Source organism: Haliaeetus albicilla, chromosome 1, assembly GCF_947461875.1.
Source record: "Haliaeetus albicilla chromosome 1, bHalAlb1.1, whole genome shotgun sequence".
NCBI lineage: Eukaryota > Metazoa > Chordata > Aves > Accipitriformes > Accipitridae > Haliaeetus > Haliaeetus albicilla.
In genome coordinates, this window is record NC_091483.1 from 8,074,518 (window position 1) to 8,087,063 (window position 12,546).

The 12,546-nt window shown below is 46.6% G+C and overlaps 1 protein-coding gene across 15 annotated transcripts in view; it reads left to right on the forward strand.

Annotated features, from left to right (window-relative positions):
- Positions 1-12,546, forward strand: part of SLC4A4 (solute carrier family 4 member 4) — a 235,429-nt gene that overhangs the window by 155,902 nt on the left and 66,981 nt on the right. For 11 of the 15 annotated variants that reach the window (XM_069778238.1, XM_069778197.1, XM_069778216.1 and 8 more), the window contains 2 exons: positions 1,135-1,230; positions 6,365-6,441. In XM_069778238.1, the coding sequence (XP_069634339.1) occupies positions 1,135-1,230; positions 6,365-6,441 (173 nt within the window). The remainder of the gene's footprint in view (positions 1-1,134; positions 1,231-6,364; positions 6,442-12,546) is intronic. The other 4 variants (XM_069778207.1, XM_069778248.1, XM_069778254.1 and 1 more) reach the window with 1 other exon arrangement.

Here is a 12,546-nt window from a genome sequence, read left to right on the forward strand (position 1 = left end):
TGACTTTTTTGTTCAAAAGCTTCCCGCCCGCCAGCATTTTGTATAATTTAACACCTGCGAGAGCCTTTGGCAAAAGCGTGGAAGAGAAGTGGTCGGACTGTACTAAAACCAAGCTGGCAGAGGCTGTAGAAAACTGTGACGTGTTTAAGTGTGAGTGTTTAACCGCCGTAAATAATGGCATGCTACCCATCACCATGCGAGTGGTGTCTGCGCTGCCCAAACACCTCACAAACATTATTTATTTTCGCTGTGCTGACAGCGTAGTTTGGAAACAGTTGAGTTAAAATAAATAACACTTAGGCTGTCTGCAATGCGTTGGCTGATGCACTGAGAGAAGGATAGCTAGCAACAGATGAAAACTTTTCTCCTCTAAAGGTTTTATGCCATGTTAGAGTCCAGCTTTATTCAGTTAAATGTTTTTCATACAAACTGCATCCTCAGTCCCTTTAGAAAGTTGAATGATGGCATCAGCCGAATAATACCAGCACAGGAGAAGTTTGAGTCAGAAATGAGATATTTTTCAAGGAATGCTTGGAAAAACCCCACCGATGTATTTAGCTGTTTGCATTATTTGCAGCGTTGCAGATTATGGTACGCGTTTCCAAGCCCAAATTGGCGTGCCTGGGTGCGGTACGTGGTCAGGATGCTCTCTGGATGCTCAAAGTTGGCTCCTACAGGGACGTAACCTGATTTTTTTTCAAAAGCGCTGTGTGTCTGCCATCCTCACTGACCGCACCGCAGCTCGGGACTGCTGAGCACAACGGGCACTGCAGCTGCCTTACTCAGGTGCTTGAAATCTGCTTCTAAGATGCCTGAATTTTAGACATCAGGGATGGAAAACTGGCTCCAGACCTGCCAACTGAACGCTGAAAGGTGGAGCTACGGAGGAGATGTCGTGCTCCAAGTGAGCGGGCTTACCACTTTGGTTGCCGAACTATACCGAAAGGTGCACTTGCGTGTAACTGCGACTGTTCAAACACTCTGCCTCCTACCCGGCTTGCTTGTGCAATTGCTTGAGCGTTTCTTTCTTGCGTTTGTTTTTTTTTTTTAATTTATTTTTTTTCTTTGACTTCTCAACTTTGCTCTCTTCCTCCTCTGTGCCGCTGCTACTGTCTCCTGCTTGCACCGTACAAGCACGCAGCCCCCTCGAGAGCTCCGTGCCCTGCCTCGCGACCCGCACGTTGGACGATGAAATGCAAGTGCAGCGCAGCCCCAGCGTGGGATGGCTCAGTAAGTCACGGGCAGGGGTCCGGGCGGGTGGGCTGGGGGAGATGATCGCGAGAGGAACGGGGTCGCTCGCACCAGCCGCTCTCCTAACGCTCCCTGCTGCGTTCCCGGCGGGATGGCCGCAAATGTGTTCCTTGTGGAATGGCTGCTGCTCTGGCTGTCCGTGTTACCCTCCACTGATGCTCTCCCGCTGCTCTGTTTCGCACCGGTTTGCTTTTTTTTCCTTCATCTGGGATGAAACAGGTAGGTCAGCCCGCGCTCCCCTTCAGGCGGTGGTCTCCCTCCTCAGCCTTCTGGTGGCGTTTCTTTCATCTATTGAAGTATCCTTCGGCTGTTAAAAGGGCTTCGTGAATTTCGCCACCAGTGCAGCACGGTAAATGCAACAGGCTTAAATACTTTTAATTTCTGTATGTGTAATATGCAAAAACAGGCTCCCCTTATCACGCAGCTAGCAGGCTCCTCTTCTCGCTGATTATCCTTTGTAAAACATTATTCATCGGGAGCCTCCTGGTCGCAGAGGAGCGTGCTGTTCCCCCAGGAAGGCACGGCTTATTGCACCGATGGCACAGAGACGTGCTTTATAGGCCACAGCACTCTACAGAAACCTCAATTTCAGGATATTCCTCGTGAAAGATGACTATCGAGCCTGTTAGTAGCATGAGATAATAACAGGGAGGGGTTTGGACGGCCTGCCTTGTTTCTTGCACCGGTACTTGACCGAGCACCGCCGAGGAGAGGCTCGCATCACCGTTGCCAGAGAGACAGTACCATAAATTAGGCCCGAATCGGGAAATTCTCCTTAGTTAGCAGACTGCGTAAGGGTGAGCGTCGTGTGCCAAAGTCTTTGGCTGAGCTCTCGGCAGCAGAAACTTTTCACTGCCCTGGTTCGTCCCGGGCTCTGAGAGCCTGCAGGCTGAGAGGCTCGTTGCTTCCCTCTGCTCCCGTATTTTTCCTCTCGGTTCAGAGAAGCTGCTCACCCGAGGACTCCAAAGTTTTTAAGGCTGGGGTTTTTCTCCCCCTCTTTCAGGTCTTACTCAGAAGTGGTATTGCTAGGCTTTCCCCAGAGACTGAGATTCCCTTGTGTCACCATAACCTCCACATGGCTCGGTCTGCTGCAGAGGGTTGCTCTTACGAGCAGGCTTGTTATACAAACATAAAAAAATGAGGATTGGACATGTCCTTCCTGGCTGTGGGTCTTCAAAGGTGCACAGCCGTTAGGAACCTGAGTCAGAAGGGATTTAGGCTGTACAGATTTGGGCCACGGCATCCACAAAGCCAAAGGGCTTTTGAGCCAACATTGCACGTGTTGCGTCTTGCATTTCTGGCAGCATCTTTCTGTTAGTGACACTGCTTGGCAGTCAGGATAAATTCAGGGATTTGGGGAAAACATCTAAATGCAGCCTGGGATACTGTCAAGTTCCTTAGGTCAGCAAAGCTGGTAAAAGGTGAAGCTTGTGGTTTCCAGTCTGTGCTGTAGAGATCGTCCAAGCCAGTACTGAGTGGGACTAGTCTCAACTTGAAGACTTTGTGAGGCATCTTCAAAAGATGATATGCACAGACACCAAACTTTAGGGGAGAACAGTCACATTTTACATGCTCAAGAGGTTTTGGCTGTCAGCATTAAGTGTAGAATTTCTTGCAAGGAGATGGAGATACGAATCATCTTAGCCTGAGAGCCCTTTTAAATTGGGATCGTGAGACGCTTTCTACCTCCAAAGAACAAAGGGTACGTTGTAAAGTTCTGGTGCTCAGATCTCTTAATGCAAGGCCAGTCTGATGACGGAAAAAGGGTGTGAGTAAGGTCGGTGTGTTGTGCCAAGAAGCTGGAGCTATGGCTAACGTGCTCCCAGCACTTTGTGGGGATAACTCTCGCGGACGACTGGAGGTGCAGGCTTGCTTTCTTCTCGGGCTCTGGTCCTCCGTCCTGGTAGGAGCTCTGTCACTGAAACAGGAGTGCTACCGCACAAGCAGTTTCTTTAGAGAAAATACCGGAGCAGTGCTGAATTGCCAGCGAGGGATTTATGGGCATGGAGGGGGACGATCCTCATCCGACACGCTTTACTGTGACAAGAGGAGTTTCCTGAGAGCCCTCTGTTCGTGCTGCTGCTCGTGCAGGGTTTTGTCTGAAAGGCAGACAAGTGTTTTGGCACATGGGTCTGTCCAGGTCTGGAATAAATGTGGGATGCCTCGAGAAGAGCTGCTGTGAGTTTGAAGTGGTTATGTTGATTGTGCAGGGAGAAAGAGGCTGCTAGCAAGAGGCGATAAAGTCATTACCTGCTTTTTCTAGAAAGAAGGGTAGTTATCTCCTAAGAAACATTCAGCCTTGGACATCTAACAAAGAAAGCAAACAAATGTTGTAATCTGGAAAAATATCAGCTGTGAAAGCTGTGGGACCAGATTTTGGTCTGTTTACTCCAGAACTGGACCTAGAAATTTGGAAAACCACCAAAGCAGCCTGCAGAAAATGAAGGGATACCTTCAGCAGGTGCCTGTCTCTACAGCTACAACATGCAGCTTTTCTGAACAAAATGCACTGAAACAGCAGTCAACAACTGTATAAAATAAAATCGTTAGTATTTTCTACCCTTGCTCAAGGCTTTTTGGAAGCCATACTTAGTTCCTTCTCAGCTGGAGTCATTAGCCATGCCAGGACTCAAGAGGTCTCATGGTAAGGCTTGACCAAGAGGAAATCCATCTCTGCAATGCTGTTCCACCAAAGCCGTGAGGTGGCCTTGGGCAGTGTGGGATACCCAGCTCGGAGAGCAGCCCATCAGTATTCCCATCTCTGCAGGTCTCCGCACTTCTCCAGATCTGTTTAACTCTGCCAAAGACTTTCTTGTTTAATTTCTCTCACTCGGTAGCGCTCAGGTAATAGAAACCGATAGGAACTTTGCTTTGACTCACTGAGCTGCGTGACACCAATTATCAGCGTGAACAAGCTTTGCATTTTAAAGAAAGTGCTTCTCTGATGCTTTATTTGATATTATTGGCTCAGATTTGCAAAGCAGCCATGTGTGTCTCTGCATCGAGCTTCAATCTTTCATTTTAATTTACGGGTACATTATGTGCTTGTCAAAGATTTCCCAGAATTGGCACTGTCTGTGTAACCTTTAAAAGATAACTAATTGCACCATACAAGAAAAGGAGCCCTGGGTTTCAATAAGGGGCTTCAGGATTACAATAACCTGGGTTTATTGGGGTTTTTTTTGGTCCAGCTTTGTTTTTTTACCAAATAGAAACATTTATTAAATATTCATAGCACAGAAGGTGTTATGAACAAAGTAATGCCTACGCCGTGTAACAGACGCAACATACCTGAGCAAGTTTGATCGCTTTTTTCCTGTTTTGTTTATGTGTTTATCTCCTACCTACAGATTCATATCAACCATTCAATCAAAACTTGTAGACATGTCTAACTCTGGCTTGCTCATAATTAATTAGGAGAATGGTTACTAATATATGTAGCTTAAACCAGTCTTCCAAGTGGCATTTCTCACTCTATGAGTAAACACACTTGTAAAAACTTTGTAGAGATAGGTGGGGTCTTAAATCTGGCTTGCAGTAACACCAGGAAGAGGAACAGCTGGGAACCCCCCTTTTATACTGTCTGATTTAACTAATTGTGCTTGGCTTTTGCTGTGTTGACGTTCCTGGATGGGACAGTAACACACAGCAGGTATATTGTGATTCCAGGTGACTCATAAGAAAGAATGCTTTAAGGCTAACTCCACATACGATGAATATATTGTAAAGAAAACCTAACTCCAGATCTTTTTCTTCCTAGGTTTTTTTTTTCTTTTTTTGCTCAGTATGCTGATTTATTATAGAGCTTGTTTGCACTGCAAGCTGATGAACACTGAAAACTTGGCCTTTTATTTTGGTATGAATATCAAAGCATAAGTTTAATCAATATTGTCTCGAAATATGGCCCAAGTTGGGAAATGCCTCAGTGCCATTTCTTTTTGAGTATTTTCTGTCTTTCCAGTTACGTTCACGGTCAGAAACTCTGTGGTAACAGCTCCTGTTGCTATGCTTCTGGTTCCTGCGAGTGTGGGTGAGAAGGGATGGGAAAATTTCAGAGTAATTAAAAAAAATGCATACTGACCGCTGTGGTTTATGATACTGTATCCATCCCAGAAGTCTTGTCTTTTCTTTTTATTTTTTTTTAATTAATTTTTTTTCTTCTTTTACAATTATGGCTATTTCTGAGTTTCTTCAGTTTTAACTACAAATGCTTTTAGTGGGATTGTAGAACTGAATTCTGAAATCATGGGGCTTTTTCCAAGTTCTTTAGAACTATTTCCATATGTTCTGCTAGTCTCTGAGAACGCAAGAATAAGTAGGCTAAGTAGTCCATAAGGGAGCAAGCAACTCCTTACTAGCTGTTTTGCAGTGCTGGAATGCCAGCGTGTCAGGTTTACAGTCGAGCAGTTGGTCTTGGAAAAAGAAATGGAGGTGAACTGCTTCAGCTCTTCGTCTCTGGGGGTTTTCTTCATCTCTCCGGGGTATCTGGTGTCAGGAATTGGTGACTTTTGGCCTATCAGCGTGGTGCACGTGTTGTTTCAATCAGTAAAAGCCTTAAGGTTCATGAGCTTAGTTAATGAGCTTGCTTGATGAAAGGTAGATTTTAATTATTGGCTGTTCCGAAGGACCAAAAGCTGCCCACCTCCCTGCCTGCGTGAGCTGCGTACTGAAGTCTGGGATGCGGAGGAGCGTAGGGCAGATGCCTTCAACGGAGGAGAGCTAAGGCGAAGGTTTGCAGGTCGGGGTGACCACGAGGGTCCCAGCCCTGTCGAGGGATGGGTTTGAGCCTGGGTCCTGGGTGACCCGGCAGCATCAGGGTCTGCAGCCTCTTGCTGCTTTGCTTTTTCTCCCACGGGCAGGAATTCTGGAAAGTCCTTAGACTCTTTTGTTGTCCTAAGAGTCATGGGAACTCGGAGGGTCAGAGACAACAAAGCGTTAGCATCTTAATAGCCCACGTGCCACGTAAAGTCATAGAAAGCAGCCTGTCAGGGTCTTAAATCCCCCACATTAACCTCCCTCGTGCAAGGAAGGGTGTTGCTGTAGCCTGAGCCTCTGTGTTCTTCTGACTGGATCGAAAGAGTTGCTTTAACTGGTGTCGACATTGTTCTTACAGGCAGCCCAGCCATGACTCACAGAAACCTGACTTCCACCAGTCTGAATGACATCTCCGACAAGCCTGAGAAAGATCAGGTAAGCTTCGCATTCAGACTTCGCTTGATGATGTGTATGGTCAGGAGCTGGATGCTGGGGAAAGGGGCTCTCTACCATAAAACTGAAGCAGAAGAAAAGGGTGAGCAAGGTGAGTAGAGTATTACCGAGTCTTGTCACTGGATCCTCCGCTTTTGAAGCACCAGCCCTTGAAAACAGCAGGTTAAACTCTTGCAAGGCTTGAAGCAAGTGACACCACGTACGTGGCATCTTGCTGATATCCTTGAGAAAGGAGGGAAAATAGCCAGATATTGATGTATGTCGGATCCTTTTCCTGCTGAGAAGAGGGTCTTCAGGGGTTACGGCAAGGGTCTGCACAGAAACTAAGGTCCTGCAGCTCTCCAGGCGTGTGTTCGCAAGGGCCGTGGGGTAGATGAGGAGCATTCAGGGGATTTTGTCCTTACTACGGGAGCTGGTGGAATAGAAGATGCTGCCTCACCCTGTGCAACTGTGCATCGCTTCAGAAAGGTGACTGTGCTGAGACAGGTGACCGTGGAAGAGCAGCTCCAAAATGGAGATGAATAATATAGTTAAAATCGGCTGTTAGTGCCAAGTATCCATGAATCTGACCAGTCCCTTAGAGGAGGGTGCTGTTTGCGGTATATCGTATGGGCTGTCTTTGTGTGTGTTCTCGTCCGTTCCGAGAGTTGAAGAGTCTGAGGGGTAAGAGTGAGTTTATTTCAGCTGTTAGAAAACTGCTGTCTGAATAAGGTCTCTGTGCGCATTTCAAAAAAACCTTTGTCTCGGTTCAAAAAGTGGGTTATTCTCAAAGCGTGACTGTTTCTTTCGGAGAATCTTTTTTTTTTCATGTCTTTCAGTGTTCTCTAGTCCCATGGTTATTCTGAATGCAAATGAGAGTTACTTTGGAAAATTATTTGGGTAGCGCAGTAATGCTGGCCAGCTGAGAATGACTCTAGTCCTTCAAATGATGGCTGGTTGCAATCTTTTGTAAGTGCAACTCTGCCTTAAAGGGACACAGCAACACAATTAGTGTAGAAAAGTGAGTTCAGAGTAATTAAATATTTAAAAAATAAATCGATATATTTATATAAATAAATATACTTTCACGGAAAGAGAAGGAGGGCAATGTGTTATGCATTGACCTCAGTGTCATGCAAAGTTGTAGCATACATCTGTATTGGTTGGTTGGTTTTGCAAAATACCTGTTTCCTTCAATATATGCAGCCATAGTTGGGGAAAGAGTAGGATTGTAAAATAGCTTTTTGTCTTTGGAAAGACTGCTATGTTTTTTATATTTTTAATCACATTATAATTGAGGTCTTATAGATAGACTGGCAGAAAACAGGGTCTGAATGTTGCAGCAGGCTTCATAAATCTCAGTAGTGCAGTCTCAGTTGCCCCTCCTGCTGAAATGTCTCTGGACGCATACAGATAATAGGCTTTTTGTGTAGAATTTGGTATAAAAATAGATGTTTCGGTAGTGCTAATAGTGAAATCTGTTAATAAATCCAGTTTGGAAGTGCGCTCCAAAGTTTTTAACTTTCAGTGCAGATAACGCCTGACTGTTTGTAGCGAAAACCGTTACTTGAAAACTAACTAGTTCCAAAAAGCCGCTTAGTTAATTAGCCCGTGTCCCGCTGATGAACTTTGCACAATGGAACCCTTGTACTGTACGCCTTTCGAAGCCGGCCTGAGATATCACCTTAGATCTCAATTTTTGTTACTGATTGACTGAAACTCCTGTCCTGATAAAGTCTGTGAAATTGCAGTGATGGCTGGCAGCTTTCTGGAGCAGAACTTAGCATGCCACACAGGAGGCAAGGGAATAATCCGTTGTGTTACGACAACGGGAGCTGGAAAGAGAACAGATTTTCTTGCCTTGACAGCAGAGTGACTGGCTTTCCTTACGTTGGGGTCCAGTCTGGAAGCTTGACAGTTAATGAGGCCGTATAGCGAGGTATAAGTCTGCTGGAGAAAGAGGCTATGCCCATTTTTATTTATTTGTGTGTGTATAAGAACTGTGACAGGCTGAAGTCAGTTTATAACAGTTGCTTGGAGCAGGACCGGGACCTAAGCTCTTTCATCGATCACTGTTTTTGCAAAGATAAAGGAGAGTATTGTGTGCCTGTGTTTTAAAGGAAGAAAGGCTTTGAACAAACTTCTTTATACCTTCGATAATTTTCCTGCCTACCTACATCCTTAATTTTCAGTGCTGCAACCTTTAATGCTAATTGGAATGGGGCAATTAACAGTGTGACGATACTACAGCCAGGATACTCCTTTAATCTTGTCTTTCAGTAGGTTCTTACGGAGCAGAAAGACACCTAAGTAAAATTGAAGGAGAGGTTCTGGATGCTCTCTCTTCAAACTGTGAAACATGCTCCTCAGAAGATTTTACCCTTTCATTTCTTTTTGTTTCTGTCTCTCTCTTCCTGGAGCAGTGCTGGTGGCCAGCGCTTTGTAGTTGCAGCGTGACCTCAAGCCCTCCCTTTTTTAGGCTGGCAGGGCAGGTTTTGGGATCGTCACCCGCAAGACAACGTGGAGAGGGACATGGGACCGTGCCTTAGGACAGCTCTTGCCCTGTACTCTCCTCTAGCTGGAAGCAGCTGTGTCATTCTGAAGGAGCCATACCTTCCAGTACTTTCAGCCTACCTGGGAAAGTCTTCTTACCCAACTACCAGCCTCCAGCCCCAGTGAGACTTAACTTTCTCCATCCTGAGGTGCTCTGTCTCTGCTTTAGCAACAATTCCCTCGCATACTTGTGGAAAAGCTGGCAGGTCCTGGGCATCCACCTGTGGCTTCCCTGCTCCTTTCCCCTTGATGTTGTAAGGTCCAAGTTGAAAACTGGCGTACCCCATTGTATGACCCTGATCGTTCTTTGTTTGGGATCATCGTTCTCTGTGGAGCCAAACCAGGAGCAGATCTCTTGGCGTACTGCAGTTGCCTCGCCAGCAGCGAGTGCCAGATTTTTCTGTTCAGTTCCATGGCTGCAACAACTGGTGGTTTCCGAGGATAGCCTTTGAGGTCAGAGGCAACAAAACAAGCCCGGAGAAGGTCAGAAGAGGACACTGTGCAGAAGAGTGGCATGTGTTGGCGTGTTATCTAACACGCCTGGCCACTTCTCTCGCCTCTTAGAGCTGGCCTGTTGCTGGCAGGAGTGCTTGAGCGTGGTCACCTGGGCCAGGCTGCTTTCAGGTGGCTTGGGTTGTGGTGGGTTTTTTTAGATAATCCAATTAAGGGGCAGTAAGCAGCTGGGACCTCAGCCGCAAAGGCGAAAGCCTAGATTGATCCCTCCAAACATAGGCACTTCTTTGAGATGCCCGTTGTCGAGCCCGGTCTCCTGAGCTGCTTTTTCAGTCCCTGCGGAGAGCTGGAATTGCGGAGTCAGTTCAGGTTTCGGGTGGGCCGGTTGCCTCTTGGACAATTGCCTTGCTAGCTGCAGAAAAAGCCCTGCTAACGTAGACAACTCTGTGAAGAGGCTTAAGCTGGGGCAGATGCATTTGTGCTCTCGTACATCTGTGCCCTGGCAGCTCCTGGGTGAGGTGGGAGCTTCTGTCGTAGGAGGGTGGAGAAGCATTAAAATTGCTTGGGATCTAGCCGAAGGAATGGCAGTGGAGTCTACTAGAGGGCACTGGACGTGCTTAGGTTTTCCCTGAAGATCTGTCAGAGGATCCTCCCTGAGCTTTGCAAGGGCCTGTTTTGTCCTGCCCTGCAGAGGAATCGGGAAAGATGCCGGTCTTCAAAGGCAAATGTGGGATGGAGGTGGTGGCAATTGGATTGGCCTCCTCCAGGGACAGAGGAACGGTAGGCGATCAAGAGGAGTGAGAGAAGACAAGACCCCTCAGCTTTCCCGTGACTGCAGCCTCTGTCTAACGAGGAGCTGGGCTTTGCTTCGCTACGCAGGCGCTGAACCTGGTTAGACGTCCCGTTCAGCTCAGTGGCTTTCTCACAGATGGCAAAGATGAGTTGGAAGACAGACAGCGCTGAGGGTAAGGGACAATGTTTGCAGTGGTCCCAAGACATGCTGACACAAGTACAGCCAGTGGTAGTAAGGAGAGATACGGGTTTATTAAAATCATAGGTAGCACTCAGATTTACCTGTATTGAGCGTTGGGAGTTTGGTTCCTCTACCCTTAGGGAAAGGATGGTTTTATGCTTACTTTGGATATACTTTGTTCTTGCTTTTGTTTTGTTTTTCTCATACTCTTTGCCTTCTTAATACTGTATTTAGAGTTAATCTTCTTACTAGGTTACCATAAAGCTCTTTCACAAAGAAAACGAACTTAGGATTCCTCTTGGAAAAGGCTGGAGTCAGGAAAGGACAGAGGATGCTCAGGCTCTTTCCAAAGGACCGGCCGAAAAAGTGCTGCCCGTTCCCTCTCTGCCAGGGCAAAGAGCCATCAGCTAGAGGTGAAGGGAGAGATGAGACGCTCGCTGGCGGAAAGGCAGGGAGGGAGCAGAGACACACAGGCTATACTCACGGATGGGGGGTTTCCAAAAAGTTCTCCACTGGCCTTGCTCTCTACATATGACTGCCCCTGGCAAGGGTAATTTTATGATGGCTTTTTTTTTTTTTTTTTTTTTTTTAACATTAACTTTTGCCTGGATCTGCTCCCTGCGCTGCCTGACAGGACGGCTGCACAAGGGCTGGGGCGAGCGCTGCTTGGAGCTGGGGCTGGAGGTACAAAGCCAGCGCTCTGCAGCCAGCCTGCTGCACTATTTAAGACCTGTGTGGTTGGCTTGTTCTTTGATAATTCTGAGATCATTGCACTAATTTTTACTGGTGTCTTCTCCTCTGAAAACAATTTCAGTGTACTGCTGTTCACTAAAAAAAACCCCAGACAGCTCTCGCCATAACTTAAATGTCTGTCTTTATTCTCTCTTTCCCCTCTGACATAGCAGTGTTTACGGACGTGTGATAAGCAGTTAGATTAGCAGCTTTGGCAAAGGAGAGATTGCTTCGTGGAAGGTGGTGGAGTGAGAAGACACTTATTGGCTTTGTGTAATTCTCACCCTTATATTTGAGACTGGATGAAATAATTTTGCCATCAGAGTAAGGCCGCGTGACATCACGAAATGATGCGGACATCTGAAAGTGATAAAGTCCTGGGGTACTTGTAAGGTTGGGATGTCTGCTGAATTCAAAATGTCACGTTACTCTTTTTTCCCCTTTAATTTATGGAAAGCAAGTGATTGTAAAGGTGAAACAACAAGAGGAAGGGCCAATTACCAAAATGCGGAGTTTGCAGAAAATCTTGAACTGCGGATCACTTATCACAAAGTTGCATCAGTAATAGTGATTCGGATCTCACGTGCCTGCGACAGAAAAAACACAGTGCCCCCTTACTTCGACCGCGTGTAGCAGCTGCTTTCTTAGGCCGGTTGTCATGACTGGTGGTCTGTGGAAAGGGAAATCAATGGGACAGTGTTTTATTGTTTATTTTGATAGCGCAGAGTCGGTTACAGTCCGTGGCGGCACAGTGTGTGGACACGAAAGCTCTGCCGATGCGGCTGTGCTGTCCGGACAGCGTTCGCCTGCGTAGAGCAGATTGTAGAGAGCATCCGCAGGCAGCAGCGAGCCAGAATTTCTGGTTGAGCAGAAGGATGTGTATTTTCTCCAAGAGACGTTTCAGCCTTGATTTATTCTTATGCTGTTATTTCAGGGCATTGGGATCTGCTGACGATCACCAAAGTGTTACAAAGCTTTTTGCCCGTCAGGTTCCCAGCTGAGCTCTTGGGATGAAAAGCCGTAACACGGTATTTCATGATGCCTACAAGAGGCGAAGGTTTGTGGCGGAAGAAGTGAAGAGGGGAAGAAAGCTTTTATTCCCACTTTCACTGCCACGCTTGATAAACACGCTGTCTTGCAGGAGGTGTAGCAACTGGAAAACAAAAAGGGAAGCTCCGAAGGAAGTTTTCCCTTTCCGCCTCCAGCCTGCATGGGAAGCTTGTCCTGTAGCTAAACAAAAGGCTTTTGATTCGTTCCTCCTGCCACTCTCGTATCTGTCAGCACTGCTGAGCACCCAAGCAGCTCTGCATGGTTACGAGCTTATTATTTATGAATATTGAAGTCAGGTAATTTGCATGAACCAACTCCTCTCTGCCATGAGAATGACGGCTTGATTC